Below are 25,732 nucleotides of genomic sequence, written 5' to 3' on the forward strand. Positions count from 1 at the left end.
CTTATACCGGGGTTGTTGTTCTTTATATCTTCAAAACAATTTTGGATATTTTCGTTCGCTGACTTGTGTTGGTTTTTGTTCACTGTTCATCGTTTAATTGACGAGTAACTTCTTCAATATATTTATTTTTATTAGTTACTACAATAGTACTTGACTTGTCGGCTTTTTAAATAACAGTATTTATCATTATGTAGAATTTCATTTGTAATGGCTTCTATGTAAACATCAAGATATATGTCTCTTTCAGAAAAGAAAGAACCACATTCAGCAGGGTAAGGAAGCAGTTTTAAATTTATCAGACCGTATATTATCAGACACTGAATACATTCTATTAGGAAAAGGTTTAGGCATCTGTCCTCGTATAAAATCTCATGATAAAGTTAAATTAGCGGAAGAAGTTTTTCTTTTTACCAGAAGATTACGTTTAAAAGAATATTTTACAGAACTAAATAAAACAGATATATACAATACTAAGTACTGAACATGATGAATATATACACCTGGCATTTTTTTGTATTGTTTGTCTCACGCATTACGCAATTAAGAATACTTTCTTATTTAGGTGTACGTTCATTATTTCTCTACTCTTATAATAAGCATATGTAAAATTCTTCCAATATTCTGATGAGTGTGAACGTTCTTAATTTCTTTATTCCTGTAACACATAAAACTGTGTTAAATTCTTCATCTATTCTTTATGTGTATATTCATATTTTAACGTTTTAAAGCGGTACAAAACCATCTAAAATTCTTTAAGATATCGTTGTCGTTTCTTTTTTTTTAGATTCCCTTCCCAAAATTTCCTCAAGCAATCATTTAATTGAACACATTTCCGTTTCCCTATCTCGTTGTTGCTGGTCTTTTTGCTCGTGATAGTATCGCTCGATTGGTCATTGTCGGCTCGGGTACTACTTACATGTACCCCGGGTACTCTTAAGTATACTTACTTGTACCCCGGATACCGTAAGTATACCAAAACGTACCCGGGAAATTTAACGCTGAATCGGTCGTTGTCGGCCATTTTTTTAAATTAATTATATTCACATTTATGTCAATTTTCTGTAAAATGGCATCTATATTATCAAAACTCACACTCAAAAAAGCATGTTGATGTAGTTTTTTAAAGAGAAGTTTGTTTAAGATAATCGATAGCGCGTTTTACGTCATCGAATTTTGGGCGGGAATACAACTCGGGTACAGTTTAATATCGGCCGGGTACAATTAAGTATATATTTACCGTACAAGGGGTACATGTATGTATACTTGAGAGTACCCGGGGTTCATGTAATTAGTACCCGAGCCGACATTGACCAATCGAGCGATAGTATCTGTGGCTGTACTTCGATCCGATCCTGAGCCACGGTCACCACAAAGATATGTGATGCGTAGTTTGGTGGATTGAAGACGAACGCAACTCGAATAACTGTTCATTGAAATGTATTCAGCTACTTAAGACGACGTTCTCTAGTACAACAGATATTTTAACTATCGGTAAACAAAGATACAAACGAGACTCCCAAACGGGAGATCCCGTTAGGTACAACTACGATTTCTAATGGTCTCTCTGGTGTGCTTTCTCTTACCGACTTCGATATGCATTGCAGGTTGTCGATAAATACCACAGTCCATTGTAATTGCTAAACTAATTAACACATACATTCCTGTCTGTCAACTTTATGTACGTCTTATATGCGAGTTGGAGTTATAAAAATGCCATTGTATATACACTGGAGAGGTTGCGCGGACGTTCATCTGCGTTACATATGCATTGGAACAAGAATTTATCGTTTTGATAGAGACCCGTTGTAACTTCACATGGGCATTGGCAATATATATAAGATATTCTTCAATTAAGAGCCTAATCAACTTGGTTGTTAAACAGGGAAAAGCTTCAACCGAGCCATATTTATAGGGCAGCAGAATAACTTTTTGTTATGATTTGAAAAACATGTTTAACACATTATGACATTTATATTTGTATTATTTTCTGTACCTTTGATGCTAAGTTGTTTGTACATCAATTTGTAGGTTCGGCGAGAAGTAATTGAAAATGTTTATCAATAAAAATTCAAGAGTAATGGTTTTCTTTACTTTTTATGGAGAGGTTTATAATGACTAATATTTAAATAGCCAACGATTAACTATTGCGACTTCATGAAGTTATACCTATCAAAACAATACTTCGCACCAAAATACTAGGTTCATAATCGTAAATGTCTTCTCAAGACCAAAGGCAATATTTCTTGAAATCCAGCAGCATTGTGTATGTTTTAATTGGAATGCGTCCCTATATGATTCTCAATCACGAGCGCCACCTCCTTTTGCGATGCATTTTTAAATGAGCCAATACCACGTCTGGCGCTAAGGAACGGATGTTTTGAAATTTCACGGATAATTTTTCATGGTGAGTAGGTTTTCATTTGTTTTTCCAATATGTTCCACAATATTTAAACACTCGGACAATGTAGTGCGATTCAGCGAAGATTAATTCATCCACAAATGTACATTAACTTTCAACACATGGAAACTTGAGGACCTTTATAAGTTGTGAAATGGTGTAGTTTTGTAAAGCAAATCGGTGCATTTTCCCTGTGTGACGAGCAAATTTCCATCCTATTAATTCGCGAAAGACATCAAACGATTCTGTTCCACATATACTTGTTGCTGCATGCATAAACACATTGGCTTCTTGCAGATATAATGGGGTAAATGCCAAGGATGTGAAGCTAAGGACATGAGGTGACGCCAATGCACGATATATGAATCATCACATGATTTACATTTGATAATTTATGTTCCATTTTCATATTGTTTATTTCATATTTCTTTTTGAACTTAATACCAAATATATACAGAACATATACACATTCTATAAAAGAATATGTAAATATATAAGTAACCAACTCAATTCTGAAGTCAATAACCTGAAAAAAAAACATATTAACTAAGCCAGTTCTTTAATTGATATCTCCTACAATAAAAGTATATCCATTTGCATTAGTGTTCTATATTATTTTCAATGTTTTCTCAAAATAGAGATCCTGATCTCTTATATTACCATTTTAATCAGAATTTGACACTGCTCTGTCAAATTTTAACAATTGTATGCAAAAATCATGTTCTTTTTCGATTGACACTTGATATTTTTATGAAGTCGTATAATAAACAGAGATATCTGTGGCTTGCCGGCCCTTGTTAATTAAAAACGATGTATGTCTATAAATATGTGTGAATTGAATATTATTTTAAATCAGATTTTCAACTGCTTTTTATTGGTTAAAGTCTCATTTAACAAAATCATGTCATATCAATTATTTTTTCCGGAAAGTCATTTAATTGTCGCAAAGGTCAATTCACATCCAACACTATAATCTGTATCTTCTATTGTCGTACTTGTAAATTTCAATATAGCTTTTGTCCTGTCCTGTCCTTTCACCAGAAGTTTTGATCTTGCTGATCTGGTGGTTCTAACAGCTTATCGTTCCCCGTCATACACATGATGATGGTTTCGTCGTTTGTCGAGATAAGCCCTTGTTTGCTGGATTTCAACACTGATGTATTGTCTCTAATTACTATTTTCTTTTCCAAATAATCGAAATCAAAAGATCCATAATAATACTGAGTATTCAGTTTTTTCAATGCTTTTGATACATAATTCTAAAACTAATTATGTAATCGATATGCAATGGCATGTGGAATTATTTAATCCACGCTGTATAGTGTTGTTAATTAACTTACTATGTGTTTGATTCAGTGAAAGTAATGCGTCAATAAGTATATATTTTTTATTGTTCTCTAGACAAAAGTCTTTTTATCAGACATTCATGTTTTACATTGTCTTATCGAAGTATGATCTGTTCTTTGTTGATTATGCACGAAATAGTTTTATAAAAACAATATAGACAAATAAATTGCTGCGTACATTTTTTGTTTTGTTTGCTAATTTTAAAAGCTGCAGGCATCCGGAGATGCCGGGGATCGAACCCGGGGCCCTTCACATTCCAAGCGAATGCTCTACCACTGAGCCGCATCACCTGCAACCAGTTGGCGTTGCAAAGTTTATATAATCTTATTGTTGTGCATATAGAGTCTAGAAAGTCGACCGTTGTTTGTAATATTAGATACCACTAAAGTTTGCCGTAAAGCAGCAGCAATACCTCAAATAAGTCGTATTTCCAAGATGTCTGTCCGTCAAGTCTGTCAAACAATGCTGAAGGGAACGATTTCTCGACGGTTCAGAATGGACTAAAGATTTAATAAAATTATAAGAGTGAAGCGAATTGCCGTTTATTGAATTGGAACTAAAACTGTTGTTAAAATTCAATTTTAAAAGCTGATGAATCTTTCCAGTTCAATGTTTTTATGTCATTTTAAATACATACTGATGAATCAAAGCAGCACAAATTGGCTATAAACTGTAATAAATTAAAGATTAAGACACAGGGGTGCCCTTGTGGTCAAAGCGCTTTGGTGAAGGCCTGTATGTAAAAAGGTAAAGCTATGTTATTCACTGTAACACGTGTATCATAATTTTTGCTTGTGTGAATATACAAAACCAGAGTTAATTACTTAATTGAAATTATACTTCAGTAGGGCTAGTCTCTTGAAACTGTCCAGAATGGATCCAAATTCGATCAGAATCAAAACGGCTGGTTATACTCTTGAAAATGTCAAGAATCGATCCAATTTCGGTAAGTATCAGCAAGGCTGGCAACACTTGAAAATGTCCAGAATGGATTCAAATTCGGTCAGTATCAACATGACTTGCTACACTCTTGCAAATGTCCAGAATGGATCACTTTCAACAGGGCTGGGTACACTCTTGAAAATTCCCAAATGGATCCACATTCGATCAGTTTCAACAAGGCGTTCTACACCCTTGCACATGTTCAGTATAAATCCAAGTTTGGCCAGTTTCAACAGGACAGGCTACACTCTTGCTAATGTCCAGAATGGGTCAAATTCGGTCACTTTCAACAGGGCTGGGCACACTCTTTAAAAATTCCAGAGGGGATCCAAATTCGGTCAGTATCAACAGGGCTGGCTAGACTCTTGAAATTGTCCGGAATGGATCCAAATTCGATCAGTATCAACAAGGCTGGCTACACTCTTGAACATGTTCAGAATGGATCCAATTTCGGTAAGTATCAAAAGAGCTGGCTAACCTCTTGAAATTGTCCAGAATGAATCCAATTTTGGTAAGTATCAACAAAAATGAACACACCCTTGAAAATGACCAGAATGGATACCATTCGTGTAGGGCTGTATTCTCTAACAAAAAAACACGTATTTTACTCGAAGCCATGTTTTACATTTTAGACTGGTGTTCTGGTACGGAATCCGGATAGTGCCATCTATAATCTCGCCCGTCTTTCATCAAGGGCGACACACGGCACACGAAGCGATACACGATATTTTGCTCCGCAGTTACGGCGACGCACGATGTTTTGCGCGACAGTCGCGGCGACGCACGATATTTTGCGCGATACACGAAGCGACGCGCGAGAATGTACCACGAAATATCGCCCTTGTGTATATAGCCCAAAAGGCGATTTGTCGTGTTAAATATCGTAAGGTGATATTATTACAGCGATATTTGAACAGTACAAATATCGCGTGTTGGCGCGACTGTCGCTCAGAATATCGAGTATCGCTTCGTGCGTCGTGTGTCGCGGTCTGAGGTTAGACCGAATTACACGAGATTCGGATAATATGTGCGAAATTTGAATAATAAAATATCGTGCGTCGCCGCGACTGTCGCGCAAAATATCGTGCGTCGCTTCGTGTTTCGTGCGTCGCCCTTTGAACGCGATACACGATATTTTGCGTTACAGTCGCAGCGACGCACGATATTTTGCACGGCAGTCGCGACGACGCACGATATTTTGCTCGACAGTCGCGGCGACGCACGATATTTTGCGCGAAAGTCGCGGCGACGCACGATATATTTAACACGATATATTGCCTTTTGGGCTACTTACACAATGGCGATATTTCGTGGTCCTTTCTCGCGCGTCGCTTCGTGTATCGCGCAAAATATCGTGCGTCGCCGCGACTATCGCGCAAAATATCGTGCAACGTCGCGACTGTTTGCGCAAAATATCGTGTATCGCTTCGTGTGTCGTGTGTGGCCCTTGGTGGAAGAAGGACGAGATTATAGATGACACTATCCGGATTCCGTATTTTGGCTTTATCTCTTGGAGATATTGAACGGGAAAGAATATATGTTCACTACATAATCCCAGACATATGATAAAGTTAGAGACAAAAGTACAAATATGCACTGAAAAAGGTTACATTTTATGGAAAATGGCCGGAAAATGTAAGGTCCAAAACAGTCGATTTTGATTTGTGTCAAGTTCTTTCTTGTTTGAACATGACATATCTTTTTATTGCTTAAATCGATTCAGCTTAGAATGACCGATGAGAAAAGGTAGGTTATGGGGGTCACTTTGAGTAAAATGTTGCATTTATTTTCGCTTAAAGTTGTCGCTTTTACATTGAATTAGGGAAATTGTTTAGTAAATTGTGACCTAAATAGTGTAAACCGGTGACGTTGTAAATTGTTGTCTTCCTGTTGACTTGTTTATGATATTTACATTTTTTTACAATTTTTATTTAGCTTTATTTATTGTTATTTTATTTATATCATTACGATAATGATTGGAATGTGTCAGCATATGTGCTCTAAGTCAGAAATATTGCTGTAAGTAATGCATAAGCGATTGAATGACAATAATTTTAATTTATTCGGTATGTTGTTCCTTGATACATTCTCGGATAGAACACATTCGATTCAGTTTCAGTTATATACGAACTATTTACAGATTGAGTGTTTGTTTTATAAATTTATTTTTTCTAACGGTAAATTGAATCTTACAGATATGCAGTCTTTGCAGTTCGTTAACATGGACATAACAACTGCATCTATTAGTAAAATATATTGAATTGTTATTTATCGCGCATGTGTATCAGTGGTATCAGCCCTCTAAATGATTACATCTTAGTATTTGAAGTGGACAGATTTTAAACAAACATACTTTATATGCTAATCTATAATTGAATGTATATTATTGGACATAAATTGCAATTTTTTAACTAAAGACTTGCTAGACATTGTTGCAATGATCCAACTTCCAGCTATTGACCCTCTGGTTCGCTGGGACTTGCAACTGATAATGTCTTTTTTCATGTAAAGTTGTCGCCTGGAATCTAGGCGACACTCTAATTGGTTTAATTATAAAGGAAATCATATTAATTGCATTATGCATTTACTAAACAAGCTATTTGCTACTGTTTAGAAGTACACTATCTTACAAAAAAATGATCACAACAGGTACTTAGTGCTTTTACATACTTGTGGTAAGTTTTGTATTACTATTTTGACATTTATTGGCAGACACTTGTCGATATACAGACTAAATTTGCATGGGAACTTTCATATTTTTTTCAGCATAATTGCCTTCAAATTGTTAATTTAACAACTCTTTGACATTGTTTGCACATCTGATCTTATTATACCATAGCTGATTTTTGTTTATAGATAGACAGATATAGACTTTTCAAAGTTCTATTAAAGTTCACACATGTTCCATCCAAGTAAACCAACAGAACCAATAAAAATCACCACAGATAATAACTGTGTATAACTTGGAAACTTTGATAGTTCAGGAATCCCTCCTTTGTTGATTTCTGTAAACCAAAACTGTCAGTTTTGCGGGATATAATGGCCTGTGTGATGCCAGATGCCCAGCTCTTGCCTTGGCAGAACAGCTTCTAAAGACGGAAAACCAACAAATATCTTTAAATCTGATAAATAATGCAGACTATTTATAAATGTCTTGTTTTTTGTTGATTTCGAATCTGGAAGATTTTTTACATAAAATTGTGGTACGAAAATCCAAAGGTATCAGATTTTGTGGTTTTAAGCCTAAACTTATTATAGTGATATGTAACATTTCGGGATATCGGTAAAGTACTAGCAGACAAGGTGTAAACACGTTAAAAATTAAAGGTAAAAGACTAAAAAGTTAGATCAGAATATCTTTAAATTTTGTGAATAAATGTGTTTCTGATGGATAACAATGACAACTTACCAGAATATTGCTCATGATCACACGTACAACTTCTTTCTGAGAGCGAATGGAAAATGCGTTACGAATTCTGACAAATAAACAGTAGGGTGTCGTTATTGAAATACCGCGATAAAACTGGAAAAATAGAGATGCCAACTATAATGTTTAAAACAAATAATTTTTTAACAAGCTTTTGTGATTTGTCAGGATAATAATAACAATAAGATATCGAAAAGATCAAAGCAAATAAATTCGACAGAAATCTGAGATTAGGCAATATATTTAAGACGGGTTATGTTCACGTAAATTGTAATTGGTAAAGACTGTCACTATATGTAGTGAAACTGTCTTCGGCTTATACCCACTGAAGATGAGTATTCAGGGGAGATATTTGAGTAATGGCTTAATTCTGGAACGGTTGCGAAAAAAAACAAATAATGTGAGAATATTTAGTGCAATTCGCTACACAATTATGATGTCATTGATATAATTTTTCCTAAGGTATGTCTTTACATGTGATTTAGCATATGTCAAAGTGTTTTTTATTTGTTCAAGGTCATAAATAGCATCACGAAAATATATGTCGCGTGGCAATTTTTTTTGAGACGCATCCATATGTGGTATTCTTATTTAATTTTATGTCTAAATTTCGATATGTTTAGACGGTCAAAGCCCGCTTCGCGGGCTTTTGCCCGTATCAATATTGACTATTTTCTAGCATGAATAAAGACAAACAGATTATAAATATATCACAAATGCGCAAATTAAAACAACTTATTTGATATGGTGGCATCGCATAATATCGAATCAGAAATTAATCCAAAGTTACAAACACATCAACGGTTCATGAAAATGTGAGTTTTTTGCAATGGACAGTGTCAACGTCTTCTGAATTTAGTACGTCAGCATTAACAATGATCAAATCTATTAAACAATGATAATAAAATTAACTTAATGTAGAATTTTATGTGTAGCTTCAAGCAATCTTTAAAAACAACTCACAACTGTTTTGTTTTTCTGTTAATAATATGGAATTATCATTTAAAATAAGTCACAGTTTGAAACTTTAGAATAGTGAATGTTTTACAAGTTTACATTAAACTGTTTTTGCAAGCTTCAAACAATGTGTGTGTTTTATGTTTTGCAAAAAGTTAAGTTTCTAAAAAAATAGCATTATCAAAGAAAGTATGTTGACTTTTTGATTGTGCAAACAGTACTGTTTTTATAAGGTTTAGAAAGTTTGTAAATGGAATTTAAAAAATGGGTTTTGTGTTAATAAAATTGTTTGCTCTCTGAATGTTTTATTGTAACGTTACGTCTGGGATGTTGGAGCACTGCCTAACAGTGACAGAATACATGCCTAACAGTGACAGAATACATGCCTAACAGTGACAGAATACTGCCTAACAGTGGCAGAATACATGCAACCACTGCCTAACAGTGACAAAATACATGCGAACAGTGACAGAATACATGCCTAACAGTGACAAAATACATGCAACCACTGCCTAACAGTGACAGAATACATGCAACCACTGCCTAACAGTGACAGAATACATGCAACCACTGCCTAACAGTGACAGAATACATGCAACTATTCAAACCAACATGGAGCACTGCCTAACAGTGACAGAATACATGCAACTATTCAAACCAACATGGAGCACTGCCTAACAGTGACGGAATACATGCAACTATTCAAACCAACAGGGAGCACAGCCTAACAGTGACAGAATACATGCAACTATTCAAACCAACATGGAGCACTGCCTTACAGTGACAGAATACATGCAACTATTCAAACCAACATGGAGCACTGCATAACAGTGACATAATACATGCAACTATTCAAACCAACATGGAGCACTGCCTTACAATGACTGAATGCATGCAACTATTCAAACCAACATGGAGCACTGCCTAACAGTGACAGAATACATGCAACTATTCAAACCAACATGGAGCACTGCATAACAGTGACAGAATACATGCAACTATTCAAACCAACAGTTTTAATGCAACTTTAATCAAGGATATTAATTCAAAGATGTTTTATAATTCCAAAAGACATATGCCAGAGAAATGTTACAATCATAATTGACTTTCCCAATAGGCTACCTACTTACCTAAGGCTCGGCACAGACAGACGGGCTTCGGACTCACCCCTGTCTAATAGTGTGGTCTAGTATTGCCTCAGTTACAGAATTATGATACATGTACATCAAGAATGTGTTGTTTTTTTCAGGAGAGAACGTGAAAACCTTCTTCATCCTTTCGAAGTGGCCGTGGGTCATACTCCAAAATGGTATTTCAGTTATAATTAAGAGTCTGACCAAGAAATCAAGGATTCTTACTCTATCATGATTATTGAAAGAGAATATTTAAATTCCAGCAATTGGAATCCTGTACTTGGGTTCCTTGTTCGTGCTGATTTCTACCACTGGTATTTTAGGCCAATAAGCAGAATTGTTTCTGTTGCAAGCTAGCCTTTTGATTCATGCCAACCAATTTTTTCCATCAGTTCGGCAAGTTTTATACCGGTAATATAATTTCAACCAAAAATCTAAGAAGCAAGGTCCCATCAATAACAAAATTAGTTGGCCTTTTATCTTTTACCACAATGTTGCTTCTATTTAGTAGGCCTGTTTATTTTCTTATCAAATTCTCATCAATATGTCCTTTATATAATGAATATGGAAAAAAACATGTAGGCAACCATGACAAAAGTGTTAATACATGTATCTATTCCCGATGTTTGGTGACTACTGTTTGCAGCCCTCGGGCAGATTACAGTCGCTGTGTGAAGGAATACTGCCGGCCTACCGTCGGTAAGGAGGACAGGAACCCAGCCGAGGTCAGGCCTCCATCTGTATTACTGGATACAGTCCACTATCTTATACATAGGTATACTGGATACAGTCCACTATCTAATACATAGGTATACAGGATACAGTCCACTATCTTATACATAGGTATGCTGGATACAGTCCACTATCTTATACATAGGTATACTGGATACAGTCAACTACCTTATACAAAGGTATACTAGATACAGTCCACTATCTTATACATAGGTATACTGGATACAGTCCTCTTTCTTATACAAAGGTATGCTGGATACAGTCCACTACCTTATACATAGGTAAACTGGATACAGTCCTCTATCTTATACATAGGTATTCTGGATACAGTCCACTATCTTATGGTCACAATATACCAAAAGATTTCCTACACAAATTCAATGTAAAAGCAATAACTTCAACAAGAGGTAAAGTCAAACTTTTGCGCATAGAGACCCCCATAACCATACCTTTTCTTAAAAAGCATTCCAAGCCGCAATGATTTAGACAATAAAAAAGGGGGGTCATGCGATATGCAAGAAAGAACTCGATGTGAATCAGCGGTCACTGTTTTACAGCCATCTATTTACCGGGTTTGTACCAGTGGATGAGGGTTTCCCGCCATCTGTCAAAGTCTCATGTAGTCTCCAACCTTCAAGCAAATGAGTGAATTTCTGTTAAACATCAATGTTTTCCCTACCACATGAACAAAGAAACATTCTAAAATAAAGTCATGGCAAGTGCCCACACAGAGAATTGTGTCTTCTTATAAATGATTTTCAGGTTTTTAAAGAGTATAGCATTGCACTCCAAAAAGATTTAGTATATTGTAACCTTAAACATAGGTATACTGGATACAGTCCTCTATCTTATACATAGGTATACTGGATACAGTCCACTACCTTATACATATGATAATGTATACTTGATACAGTCCACTATCTTATACATAGGTATAGAAAAACACTGAATACCATCCACTACATGTATCTTATACATAGATATAGAAAAACAAAAATAAGTTGGAAAATTGTTTCATTAGCTGGAGAAATCTCCAGACATTGCTGACGTTGTTTCTTATACGCATTTGATGTTACTGACAAAAAACAAAACCAAAAAAACCAACACATCTCGGTCAGTCAAATAATTATTTGGTGATTTTTTTAGTGAAGTTTCTATGCATTCCATACAGTGTTGTATCTCAGAAAACTGAATTACTTTTGGGAATACTAAACCAGCCTAAGGATATTGCGATAACGAAATATTATTTTCGATATTTTCTTTAGCTCTCTTCTTATTTTTTTTGCTATCAAGTTTGTGAAAAAATCCATCTAGCAGTTTAACACAAAACAATGATATAAGAAAACTTTTGACAACATGTGTCAGACAGTACTTCTAAATAATATTTGTATTTATTTAACAACATAGCCCTTGCAAACATGTCAGTTGAAGCACAATATGGGTGTGTTTTCCCAGTTCTTATAATATAAATAAAAAATTTAATGAAAATAACAAGAAAATACTTGGTCAACTAAAAAAATTTAATGTAATGCTTTCATGTCAAATGAATCAATACCTTGTTTGATGAAAATGTATACAAAGTCTCTGTGTGTGTATGGTTTTCCTTTACAAACTTGAAATAAGTCACCATTGTAGCTAGGTACTTTTCATAAAAACTTACAAAAAAGCAGCACTCAGCTTCTGTATTTCAGTGTTGCAACTTTGAAATGCCCTTGGAACGAGATTTACGACTTCATATTTGACCGACTGCGGGCAGTTCGGCAGGATCTGGTGGTCCAGGAGTGTGAAGATAGGCACGCCATTGAGATACTGGAGGCAGCTGTTAGGTTCCATGTATACTCTGAGTACAGGTAGGTTGGTACGCAGTGGGGGTGGGGGTATTACAGGGAAATACTGGAGTCAGCTGTTAGGTTCCATGTATACTTCCAGTACAGGTAGATTATAGATAATCACAAAATCAATAGTAAATAATATTATTTGATAACCAGTTTTCATGTGCTGACAAATAAAAATTGGGTGGCTACTAAAGAATTTTTGATCCAGTGCGTGCCCTGTGGGTTGGTAGATGGATGTGTGTAAAGGTATGACAGGGCAGTTGGCTTGGTGGGATTGTGTACACAGGTGGGTGGCTGGATGTTTGGGTGTGTTGGTTTGACTGGGTGGTTTGTGGGTGTAGGAATGTATATCCTGATGTTCTGTTTGTCTGTAGGTGTTTTGATGGTCCCCATTTACGTATTCTATGTCTGTATGTCCTTCCTTTCGTTGCAGAATTTCTTTAATGTTTAAAATGCAAACTCTAACAAAAGCTGTTAATTTTATGGTAGCTTTGTGCTTAGCTCATGTCCTGAAAAACGTGTAATTTATTATTTAATAATAAATTACAGGTTTTTCAGGACATGAGCTAAGCACAAAGCTACCATACAATTAACTGCTTTTGTTAGAGTTTGCATTTATTGTTTTCTGTTGTACTGTAGTTAAGATTTAATGGGCAAGATGTTGTCAATCCATATTGGGCGATTTGTTTTGGCTTATGCATTAGGCATTTCTTTTCATCAGACAGTTAATAAATTTCCATCTTTCTGCTTATTATCAAACCAGATGCAGATTTTTCGTGAAAATGATGACAATTGTCATAAGGATGCTCTGAATGCTTTGAAGGTAAAAATAATGTTGTGCAAAGTCAGAGATTATGGAAACCACTATTTTCATGTATAGTAGCCAGAAATTAATATATATATTCATGTTTTGTAGGACGGATAAGTAGAGCAAGTATTTGTTGTACAACACTTGTCACACTCTTCATTTTCTTTCAGGCTGTGTACTGAACACATTTCTGTGTTTGATGCCAAGATTAACAGTCAGCATGCACAGGAATGTCTCAAGGTAAACATACTGTCTCCAGAAAACACAAACTTGCCTTTTACTGATTGCGCAAGATTAATATCTGAACTATTTGGTGTAAATGTATGCTTAGTTTAGAACAATTCTTTAATAACCTCTGTTCTTTGAATCATTGCTTTACTTTTTATGTTCTTCTTGTAATACAGTGACAAGATGTATGGGATAGTTCTAGATGATTAATTGATATCATTTAGTTAGACGGGACAGGTCAGTTGTTAGAGTGCTGGACTACAAATCCGAGCATTGCTGTCTAGATTCATGGCCCTGCCGAGTACTTTTTAGCTCTCCTGAGCACAATGTGCTCATGTTGGGCTTTTGTGATCACCCTTTGTCCGTCATGCAGCGTGTGGTGTCAACATTTGCCTTGTTAACACTCCAGAGGCCACATTTATCGACCAATCTTTATGAAATTTGGCTGCCAACGAGTGGAGCATTTTTGCTTATATGGGTATATGGTAGTTTCTTGTTGAGTCGTGGGTTGTTTAAGAGTCTTGGTCATAGAGATCGCGTGAAATAACGTGATAGAACGTTCCCACATTATGCAGTCAATACAGAAAAAGGCTTTGACCAGGTCACCATTGTTTTGCCGATCAATAAATGTGGTAAAACAGGTCTATATTGTAATTCATCAGAGCTCTTATAAATATTTCCACTTTTATAAATTGTTCATATAGTGTTCCTAAGTAACACAAAATCGTTTATTTATGATAAGTTTCCATACTACATCGTCTGTTGACATTTTTTCACAGGAAGTTACTCTCCTTTGCTATGTCAGTTTTAAGGCTATTTATAGATATGCAAATCTTGAAATTGGAATCAGAATACAAGGCTCAACAAGAAAACATTTTCAAGATGGCAGTTTGACACTGTCAAGACAATTCATTATTTATTATTATTACTGACGATAAACATTTTGAATAAAGCAACAAATATAAAGAACAAAGGTTAATAATTATGTTTATAATGATTCATAGTCATAAATTTATAAAATATTTGTGATGTAACCACTTATTGAAAATTACCCACGACTCAACAAGCATTTAGCATATATGGCTATAGTAAAACCTTGTTAACACTCTAGGGGCCACATAAATAGTCGGATCTTCATGAAACTTGGTCAGAAGATTCATCCCAACAATATCATGGACAAGTTAGAAAATGGTTGAAAAATATGGCCACCAAGGGAGCGTAGCATTTTCCATTATATAGCTATAGCAAAACTTTGTGAACACTATAGAGGCCACATTTATTGTCCAATCATCTTGAAACTTGGTCAGAAGATTTGTCCCAATGATAACTTGGATAAGTTCAAAAATGGTTTGGTTCCTTGAAAAACATGGCCACCAGGGGGCGGGGCATTTTTCCGTATATGGCTGTATATGGCTTTAGTAAAACCTTGTTTACACTCTAGGGGCCACTTTTATTGTCCGATCTTCATGAAACTTGGTCAGAGGATTTATCCTAATGATATCTTGGATGAGTTGGAAAATGATTCGGGTTAGTTGAAAAACATGGCCACCAGGGGGCGGGGCATTTTTCGTTATATTGCTAAAGTAAAACCTTGTTAACACTCTTGAGGCCACATTTATTGTCCTATCATCATAAAACTTGGTCAGAAGATTTTTCCCAATGATATCTTAGATGAGTTGGAAAATAGTTCCGGTTGGTGGAAAATCATTGGCACCAAGGGGCGGGGCAGTTTTCCTAATATGGCTATAGTAAAACCTTGTTAACACTCTAGAGGCAACATGTATTGTCTGATCTTCATGAAACCTGGTCAGAAGATTTGTCCCAATGATATATTGGACGAGTTCAAAATTGTTCCAGTTGAAAAACATGGCCACCAGGGGGCGTTGCATTTTTCCTTATAAGGCTATTGTAGAAACTTGTTAACACTTTTAAGTCACATTAATTGTCCAATCTTCATAAAACTTGGTCAGAATATTTGTTTTAATGAAACCTGGGTGTGTACAAAAATGGTTTCCCTCTGTTGAAAAACTTGGACGCCAGGGTGTTCACTATTCATGAAAGTTGGTTAGAACATTTGTGTTAATGACATCTTGGGCTGCACAGTACATGTCAGTTCCTTTGAATCTCAGGTGAGCGATTTTGGGCCTTTTAGGCCCTCTTGTTTGAGATTTGTGATAAAATCTTTTAAACGGCCTTTCTTCCCCCTACAAATATTACTCATTCTGGGCAGTGTCAGTTATGTGCCCTTATTACTGGTTAAGAAGTAACCTAGGAAATAGAGGTTATAGGTAAATTGATGGCCGCAATTTTATCTTTTAATAAAAACTGTTTACAAATGATATAAATAGTCTAAGAACTGGTTGCTTAACGACCTGCTATCTCATAAACAGAGAACATAAAAGGCAGTCCCTAATATTATGCATGAGTTACATTCATTCTAGCAATATTCTGATAACCATCCTGAAAATGTTGACAGAAAACCAAGAAAAAGCTTTAATCCTAGATCACTTAGATACCTATTTTGAGGCATTTGTTGTTCCTTAGAAAGTTAAATTTAATTGAAGACCTTTCTTACTAAATTCATGTTTTAAAGGCTTCATTTCCAACCCTTAGTTACTGATGAGCAGCAAACAGCATAAAACCTGAACTGACTGCGAGTTTCTTGTTTTACTCAAGCTACTGGTTTTATGCTGTTTGCAAAGGCCATTTTCACTTGGCTTCTTATGGGGGAAAAAGTAAATTGCTATCAAATTATATTAAACTTTTTTTTAACTTTTAACAGTATACTCAGTTTTCATTGCCTCAGACATATTGCACAAGCTTACTGACTTTCAATTCACAGAGGCTGATTTCCCTGTACAATATCCGAGGAAATACCAGTGAGAACAGGGCAGAGTTTGAGGCTACATACCTGCTGTATAACCTGGGGGCAGAGGAGGCCTTACTGCACTATCTGAGTCTAGATGTACACCTGAGGTAGGAAAGAGATTGGCAAAAGATACTGGCTGTATAACTGAGAAATGTATACTACAATAATTTCAGAGAATAATTTAATATATTATAAAAGAATCTTCACAAAATTTTCTTGGTTTGTTTGTTTACATGAAATGGATGCCAGATTTGGTAACCTTTCAATTCGCCCAAAGCACTTAAGATCATGTCACAATTTTGTTTTATGAAAAAAAGCGAACTTTGCCGTTTTCCTTTCAATCTCATAAGACTTCTCTGAGTGTTCACCAAACTTTCTGGAAATGTTTATTAATATGGAGGCCATCTTTTAAAAATCAGCTAAGTATCACCAGGCATTTCAGGGCACTTGCCCTTTGTTCGTATAAAATATTCAAAATTTGCCCTTTCAGCTCTTCTTACTCATTCGCTTTTCACAGAATCTGCACCAAACTATCTATATGTATGTTTCCATAGAGATTATTGTCAAAGTCAATAAACAGCCAGGGCTAAAAGGCACGTAATGTGATGTCATTCTATAACAAGTATTTTTCAAGAAGATAGCATATTGTTGCTTCATAACTAATTGATATGATCAGGACATTCGCCAAGGCGTTTTTCTTTTCTGCAGAAAAACTCATACATTTGTCACCATTTGGCATCATTTTTTAAATAAAAAGAAATTACTTCTTTGCTCTCATCAATATTATTGCTTTTACCAGTGTTTAAACAATTTGCCACCTTTTTATGCAAGACATAGGTAATCAGACACAAATAGTCCACGGCCAATAATGGTTATCAGCGGTGCAGAGAGGTGATACTCGTTAATTTGTTCCTTCTATTTCAGACACTGTTCCATCGTTAGGCAGGCGTATCAGATGAGTATTGCTTTTGCGGCTAACAACTGGGTGAGAGTGTTGAGAATGTATGCCAACCTGTCTTCTACCATCCACCTGTGTGCCGTCCATAGACACTTCACTTGTATCCAACAGTGAGTGTGATTGTTATTTGTCAATATAGGTTTTGAATATTTTCTGTAAACATGTGTATCTTCACATCAACAGGTTGCAGAAGTATGTGTAGTTGGTTGTTATATGACAGTGTGAACAATACTAATTTTGAGCAACTATGGATTTTCTCAAGGTTGCTTTTAGCTCACCTGATCACAACGTGCTCATGATGAGCTTCTGTCCGTTGTTTGTTGTCGGTCATTAAAATATTTATCCAGTGAACACTATAGAGGCCACATTTGTTATGCCAATATTTAATATTTATGATTCATAAAGTAATTTTATCCAACGTTTCATTCCCACAACTGCTTGCACAAGAATATTACCATTGAATATCTGTCGTCATGTCTGTATTTGGTCTGCAATATGCAGTATATCAAAAATCCTTTTATGGCTCAATTTATAAAAACAGATATTATAAGCTCATCAAAGCAACCTGTTCTGATTAACGGTTTAGTGCATTACAGTTGTAATAATTTGCCTTGTGAACACTCTTGACGCCACACTATAGGCCAAGTCTTGGCACATGATCAACACATTAAATTCTGCCTATATAATATATAGGCTCAGTTCAGCAATTAGTATATGGTGTTAAAATCTAGGTCTATACATAATAAAGCAAAAAATGCTTCAGACACTTTCAAAGTCACATTTTTTCCCCAATTATCATGGAACTTGATTTATAGCTTTTTTTATTTGAAATAATTTCAAGTTCAACACATGGCTGCACGAGAATGGGGCAGTTTTCTTTTGTCTCATAAATACATTGCAAACCAGCAAAAGATCACGTGCTCACGCAATTGTCAGGAAACTTGGTGAGACCATTTGTTCTTCTGTGAATTATTTATAGGGAGAGCTTAAAAAGGGTCTGTGACAATTCCTGGCTGCCAAGAGGTGATGAAGTATTCTTGATATGACATGTTGAAAAGTGTATGTACCGGACTTGAATGATGGCAACATGGCCAAAAAACCAAAGAGGAACTGTTTTTTTCCCAGTAGGGTGGCATATAGCAGTTGAACTGTCAGTCCGTCTGTCTGTCAGTCTGTGCGTCCGTCCGAAAACTTAAACATTGGCCATAACTTTTGCAATATTGAAAATAGCAACTTGATATTTGGCATGCATGTGTATCTCTTGGAGCTGCACATTTTGAGTGGTGAAAGGTCAAAGTCATCCTTCAAGGGCAAAGGTCAAAAAACAAAATTCAAGGGAAGTAACAAGCTTTAATGGGAGATTATTTCTATTTTATATCATTTTGCAGGTACAGATCATTTTCACAAGGGAAGTAATATTTTTTACAAAGATATAATAATTTGTTTTTTAAATTCAAAGAGGCGCAGTAAGGGCATTGTGTTTCTGACAAACACATCTCTTGTTTGTCTGAGTTTTAAACCTGGTCAGCACCTTTGTTCTAATAATGTCTTGGAAAAGATAAAATATGTGTCAGAAGGGATAAAAAACTCAGTTGTTAGTCACATTTATTGCTTACGCATTGTGAAAGCAGATCAAATCAGTTAAGTTTCCTAAAGTCTGAGGTGAATGCCCCTTGCCCTTTTGCCCCTGTGCTTAATAAGGGGACAAATAACCTAAGATATAGAAATTTTATAGTTTTGTCAGTTACTTTCCTTTCTTCTTTTGTTCAGGAGGGCTCTCCACACTATGAATGCAGGCTATTCAAGCAAAAACCTCACATTTCCCATAGCAAAACTGACAGAGTTACTGTTCTTGAACACTGATACGGAAACCCAGATAATTTGTGAGATGTACGGAGTTACTGTCCTTGGTGAAGGGGTGCAGTTTTTTAGAGGGAATTTCAAGTCTGATGAAAAGGTAAATTCTTCTTGACATCTCAGAAAATCAACAATTTTGACAGAAAGAAAACAAATGCATTTGCTGGAAGGGTCACGTAGGACATGCATGTGTGAAATCACTGATGATGCAACACTTTGCTTTGTTATCTGAGGTATATAGAATTTGAGTTGTCAGTCAGTTTGTCTGTCCGTCCCTCTGTCTATCACAAAGCTTTTTAGGGCTATTTCTCAGAAACTATATAAGATATCAACATGAAACTTCATAGGTTTATAGATATCAGTGAGGAGAAGTTCCATGCACAAGAACCATTACCATTCACTTTCTTTTTTTTGCCCTTTTTTTTTCAGTTTGATATATCTCTTCAGGACTTTATCTGAGATACCAAGCAAGACTTTAACATGAAACTTCATGAATGTATTGACATTAATGAGGAGAAGTGCCTTGCTTGAACACCATAACCCTTCACTTTCTTAACTGAGAGTAATTACCCTTTGTTGTGATTGTATGATGAAACTTTTAAGGGCTGTATCTCAGATACGATACAACATTTCAACATGAAACTTCATGGGTTTGTAGAAATCAATGGGATGAAGTTCCACAACCACTATAACTCGACACTTTCTCAACTAAGAGTTATAGCACTTTGTTGTCTTTCTATGATGTAACTTTTCAAGGCTTAATATCAGATACTCTACTAGATTTCAAAATGAAACTCCATGGGTGTATAGATATCAATGAGGAGAATTACAATGCATTAAAACAATTACCTCACACTTAATTTTTAGCTCATTTATTTTTTGAAAAAAAATTATGAGCTATTGTCATCACCTTGGCGTCGGCGTCGGCGTCCAGTTAAGTTTTGCGTTTAGGTCCACTTTTCTCAGAAAGTATCAATTCTATTGCATTCAAACTTGGTACACTTACTTACTATCATGAGGGGACTGGGCAGGCAAAGTTAGATAACTCTGGCGTGCATTTTGACTGAATTATGTGCCCTTTTTATACTTAGAAAATTGAAAATTTTGGTTAAGTTTTGCGTTTAGGTCCACTTTTTTCAGAAAGTATCAATGCTATTGCATTCAAACTTGGTACACTTACTTACTATCATGAGGGGACTGGGCAGGCAAAGTTGGATAACTCTGGCGTGCATTTTGACAGAATTATGTGCCCTTTTTATACTTAGAAAATTGAAAATTTTGGTTAAGTTTTGTGTTTAGGTCCATTTTATTCCTTAAGTATCAAAGCTATTGCTTTCATACTTGCAACACTTACTAACTATCATAAGGGGACTGTGCAGGCAAAGTAATGTTACTCTGACTGGCATTTTGACAGAATTATGTGCCCTTTTTATACTTAGAAAATTGAAAATTTGGTTATGTTTTGTGTTTAGGTCCACTTTATTCTTACAGTATCAAAGCTATTGCTTTCATACTTGCAACACTTATTAACTATCGTAAGGGGACTCTGCAGGCAAAGTTATGTAACTCTGACTGGTATTTGGACGGAATTATGGGCCCTTTATACTTAGAAAATTGAAAGTTTGGTTAAGTTTTGTGTTTTGGTCCACTTTACCCCTTAAGTATCATAGATATTGCTTTCATACTTGGAACACTCGCAAACTATCATAAGGGTACAGTAAAAGTACAAGTTGCATAACTCTGGATGTCATTTTTACGGAATAATGGCCCTTTTTTGACTTAGTAACTTTGAATATATGGTTAAATTTTGTGTTTCGATCCACTTTACTTCTTAAGTATCAAGGCTATTGCTTTCAAACTTCAAATACTTTCATGCTATCATGAGGTTACTGTACCTGGCAAGTTGAATTTTACCTTGACCTTTGAATGACCTTGACTCTCAAGGTCAAATTATTAAATTTTTCTAAAATTGCCATAACTTCTTTATTTATGATTAGATTTGGTTGATACTTTGACAAAACTACTCTTACCTGACATACCACAATAGACTCCACCTGAACCGTCGCCCGTGCCCCCCCCCTTCCCCCCCCCCCCCGAATCCCCCCCCCTATTTTTTTTTTTTTTTTTTTTTTTAAGATCATCTCACAAATGACCACCACACCTTCACACTATACCCCCCCCCACCCCACCCCCTCCCCAAATTTTTTTTTAAACGGTTAAAAAACAAAACTATTTATTTTGATTATTTTATGTTTGAAATACCGTCCAACCATCGCATCCAAGAACCCCCCCCCCACCCCCCCCTCCCCCCACCCGAATCCCCCCCACCCTAATTTTTTTTTTTTTTTTTTTTTTTTAAGATCATCTCACAAATTACCACCACACCCTCACACTATACCCCCCCCCAACCTCACCCCCCCCCCATTTTTTTTTGAAACGGTTAAAAACACAAATATTTATTTTTATTATTTTATGTTTGAAATACCGTCCAACCATCGCACCCAAGAATCCCCACGGTCAAGGTCATCCTTCAAGGTCAGAGGTCAAATATATGTGGCCAAAATCGCTCATTTTATGATAACTTTTGCAATATTGAAGATAGCAACTTGATATTTGGCATGCATGTGTATCTCATGGAGCTGCAAATTTTGAGTGGTGAAAGGTCAAGGTCAAGGTCATCCTTCAAGGTCAGAGGTCAAATATATGTGGCCCAAATCGCTTATTTTATAAATACTTTTGCAATATTGAAGATAGCAACTTGATATTTGGCATGCATGTGTATCTCATGGAGCTGCACATTTTGAGTGGTGAAAGGTCAAGGTCATCCTTCACAAGGTCAAGGTCATCATTCAAGGTCAAACATCATATAGGGGGACATTGTGTTTCAGAAACACATCTTGTTTTTTTAAATTTCCTTTTACATCTAAATAGCTGCCTATTGATAAAAAGCTGTTTTAAGACACTCAACCTTTGTTATTCAAGTTCAATTCATTCACAGATCATTACCATATTTTAACATAAGCAGTCATGATTTCATAAAACAATCTGTTTAACATCATCTGATATTGCACAGTTAGTGTTACAACTATTTGATTTTGAATATATATGTTTTTGATCCAATTTTAATTATTATCCATTTCTTTGAAGCATATAAGAATCTTTTATAAACATGGACAGCACTGTTGACAAATATGACATATTACTGGTAGTAAACAAATAACTATTTTATTTGCTACTGGAGCAAAACATAAATGAAACATTTTCAGATTCTTGAAACTATTGATTAGTTCAATATAAAATATAGGTAAATGCATATTTGAGGTGTTAGTGGTATATCTATTACCATGGAAGGTATTTTATGCTTGTCAATAGTTCTGAGAGTAATACAATCCACTCGACTATTAAATACTCGTGAAATGATTTAATAAGCTCATATTCTGTTTTACAGAATAAAGTTACACTAAATCATGAACAATAGTTCTCATTAAAGTACTTTTTCAGATTTACTTTCCATGTTTACTTTCAATCTTCAGGTTGAGAGATCCCACTGTGATTTTGTTAACAGTCAGTTAAAGCATAAGACCATTCCTGAAATTCTGAAAGGAAAATCATCACCTTTGAAAAAACCTGTAGGACATGGAAATGAAGCATCTTCAGTACCTAAAGGGAGACAAATCAGTGGCCATGCAGACTTGGATGTACGGGAGGAAAAAAGGCAATCCAGAAAATCGGTTCAAGGGACACAATCCAGTGATCAGCTGGATCTGAATAAAGAAAAACAAGGGAGACAACCCAGTGAGAAGCTGGATCTGAATATAGAAAATCAAGGGAGGCCATGCAGTAATGTTGTACAAAATCAAGGGACACAATCCAATAATATAGATCTACTAGCAAGCTTGTTGCCTTGTAAACTCCAAGGAAACATTACACGGACAGATGCTCTCAATCACGAATTTTCAAAGAAATGTTCTACTTGATGAGTGTCATCTTTGAACTTTAAGACCATCATCAACTAAGCTTCTTAGAGAAAACTAACTTTCTACATGTCAAAGAAATTCTTTGAGCTCTGGGTGACCTTCCTTTTTATCGTAAATTAAACGTTTTGAAGCGATTTTCATTGTTAGATCATTTAGTATTTTATATATAGAAAGATCTTTGCTGTGAATAAGTGCTTTGAAATTTTCAGTAAAAGCAGTTAAATTTTTATTTCAAACGATTTATAATGATGTTTATTTTTTATTTTTAATTAATACAACATACACATAATATATTGTTTATAAAAAAATTGTACATAGAAAATGCCATTTGCTTGCCATTCTCTTACATGAACTTTGATGATTCTGTATCATTAATTAATAGGAACTTGTTATTGTGTAAAAACATGAATCACTAGTAATATTTTCTGATGCATTTTTATGATTTATGACTATTATTTTTATATCTGAACCTTTTGTTGCCAGAATGTATTCTATCTAGCAATGAACTGTTTATTTTTTAAATATGAAAAGTTGTTTGTTTACCTTAATTAAACATAAGTATTTACACTTATCACTATATCATTTTCCATCGTTTATTGTATATTTATTATATATTTAATGACCTTTTCTCTTTTTTTCTTTAAATAAGTAAAATTACTGTCATTTTTAGCTCGGCTGTTTTCGGAGAAAACCGGAGGTATTGTCATAGCCAGCTCGTCATGTCGTCCTCCGTCCACGTCGTGCTAATACCTCAACGTTTTGTCAATGTTTTGAACATTGGCTCTAAAATAAAAGTGCTTCCACCTACAACTTTGAAACTTCATATGTAGCTGCACCTTGATGACACGCCACACCCATATTTGGGTCACTAGGTCAAAGGTCAAGGTCACTGTGACCTAAAAAAAACAAGCTTTCATTCCTTCAAAAATGCAACCGCAGCTGAGCGTGGCACCCGTTATGCGGTGCTCTTGTTATTCTTAACACATATTATATATTATTCATGTGTTATTGGCTAATTCAATCATGACGATTATAATAATTGCATGTTTCCTTTTCGTTTCCAAAATAGTTTGAACATCAAACATGTGCTCATTCCTTAACCAACAGACTTTCATCAGCTTTCTCTTTGGTATAATATTATATGGTAGGTATATATGGCTGCTCCTTTTCCTTTCAGACCTTCAAGTACGTAATCTAAGTTAAATAAATGATTGATATGTGGATGGTAGACTTTCTGTGCTATTTCACATTATTTAAGTGTTTTTCATCAGACCAAAAATGTTCTTGATATATTGATATACATAATTGAAAACTAATATCTGGATCTTTCCATAACGGAACAATACCTAAGTTAGGTTGATGAAATGTATGAAGATCCTGTTCTTACTCCGCCACAATAAACTTGGTAGGGACTATTGTTTTGTCTGTGAAACAGCTCTTGTTAATTTTGTTTCTGGTTTCTACTTATTTAAACAAAGATTTTAACAGAATATACAGTTAACAGATAATATAATGGCAGTGGTCTGTCTGCCTGGTATGAAAGCAAACAGCCCACTTTTAATGATCATTATCACTCGCTATTAACCCAACAGCTGAAGCAAAGTTCACTCTAGATACCTGCTGAATGATATCCAGTGTTGTCAATAAGTATATCAATACATTTAGAAACACTGGAAGCTCGGTGTCCTTCAGCAGATTGCCTTGATTTGATCTCAGTGTGGACAGTCATGTACATTCATTGTTTTTTCACTGTTATAATTTTTTTTGCAATATTAACGTCAATTAACAAATGACTGTTTGTATCTGCAGTGATTTTGCTTTCATAGCATGGAACTGTTTTACAGCAAGTTGGAGACATCCTTAAATAACACATTTCAAATTTTGAAATATTAAGGTCAACACTAATGTAATGGATTTAGTCATATATAGATATTTGATCATCATGTTAAATTTATCATCTTTAACCTATACTGTTAACCTGTGAAAAGTTTTCTGAACGGTTATTTAGCACTTTATGTAAATGTTCTGGCATTTGTTTTTTTCTGACTGTGATATTTGTTTACATTAACTACTTGAACATTGTTTGTTTATACATTACGAAATTGTAGTATATCTCAAAGTTCTTTACAGTATTACTTGTATATGTGAATGTTAACTATATTCGACTAAATTGTATTTATGTTTGAAACAAGTTAGAACATTCATTTACATCTCATTAAAACTGATTATGGTAATAAACGACATTTAATTTGTTGTAATATTAA

The 25,732-nt window shown here is 35.2% G+C and overlaps 1 protein-coding gene and 1 non-coding gene across 4 annotated transcripts; one reads left to right on the forward strand and one right to left on the reverse strand.

Annotated features, from left to right (window-relative positions):
* The first annotated feature begins 213 nt into the window (after nucleotides 1-213).
* Nucleotides 214-25,732, forward strand: LOC127869437 (SAC3 domain-containing protein 1-like). 3 transcript variants are annotated; one of them, XM_052412016.1, is made up of 9 exons: nucleotides 214-272; nucleotides 10,321-10,380; nucleotides 10,851-10,979; nucleotides 12,628-12,786; nucleotides 13,750-13,819; nucleotides 16,650-16,783; nucleotides 17,601-17,744; nucleotides 19,405-19,591; nucleotides 23,025-25,732. In XM_052412016.1, exons 1-9 carry the CDS (start codon nucleotides 235-237, stop codon nucleotides 23,466-23,468), a joined length of 1,365 nt encoding a protein of 454 aa, XP_052267976.1. In that variant the 5' UTR covers nucleotides 214-234; the 3' UTR covers nucleotides 23,469-25,732. The 3 variants fall into 3 exon arrangements, with proteins under 3 accessions (XP_052267976.1, XP_052267975.1, XP_052267974.1); XM_052412015.1 differs by lacking the exon at nucleotides 214-272 and adding an exon at nucleotides 6,573-6,706; XM_052412014.1 differs by lacking the exon at nucleotides 214-272 and adding an exon at nucleotides 8,844-8,929.
* Trnas-gga (transfer RNA serine (anticodon GGA)) lies at nucleotides 3,964-4,035 on the reverse strand. Its single transcript has one exon. It is a non-coding gene; the product is annotated as a tRNA-Ser (tRNA).

The sequence above is a fragment of the Dreissena polymorpha genome, chromosome 2, assembly GCF_020536995.1.
Source record: "Dreissena polymorpha isolate Duluth1 chromosome 2, UMN_Dpol_1.0, whole genome shotgun sequence".
NCBI lineage: Eukaryota > Metazoa > Mollusca > Bivalvia > Myida > Dreissenidae > Dreissena > Dreissena polymorpha.

Excerpts from the sequence above, each read along its gene's own strand:
- LOC127869437 (XM_052412014.1), top strand. The coding sequence starts at position 8,859 with ATGGTGGCATCGCATAATATCGAATCAGAAATTAATCCAAAGTTACAA. Across the intron at positions 13,820-16,649 it reads ATGCACAGGAATGTCTCAAG|AGGCTGATTTCCCTGTACAA; the intron begins GTAAACATACTG and ends TTCAATTCACAG. Across the intron at positions 16,784-17,600 it reads AGTCTAGATGTACACCTGAG|ACACTGTTCCATCGTTAGGC; the intron begins GTAGGAAAGAGA and ends CTTCTATTTCAG.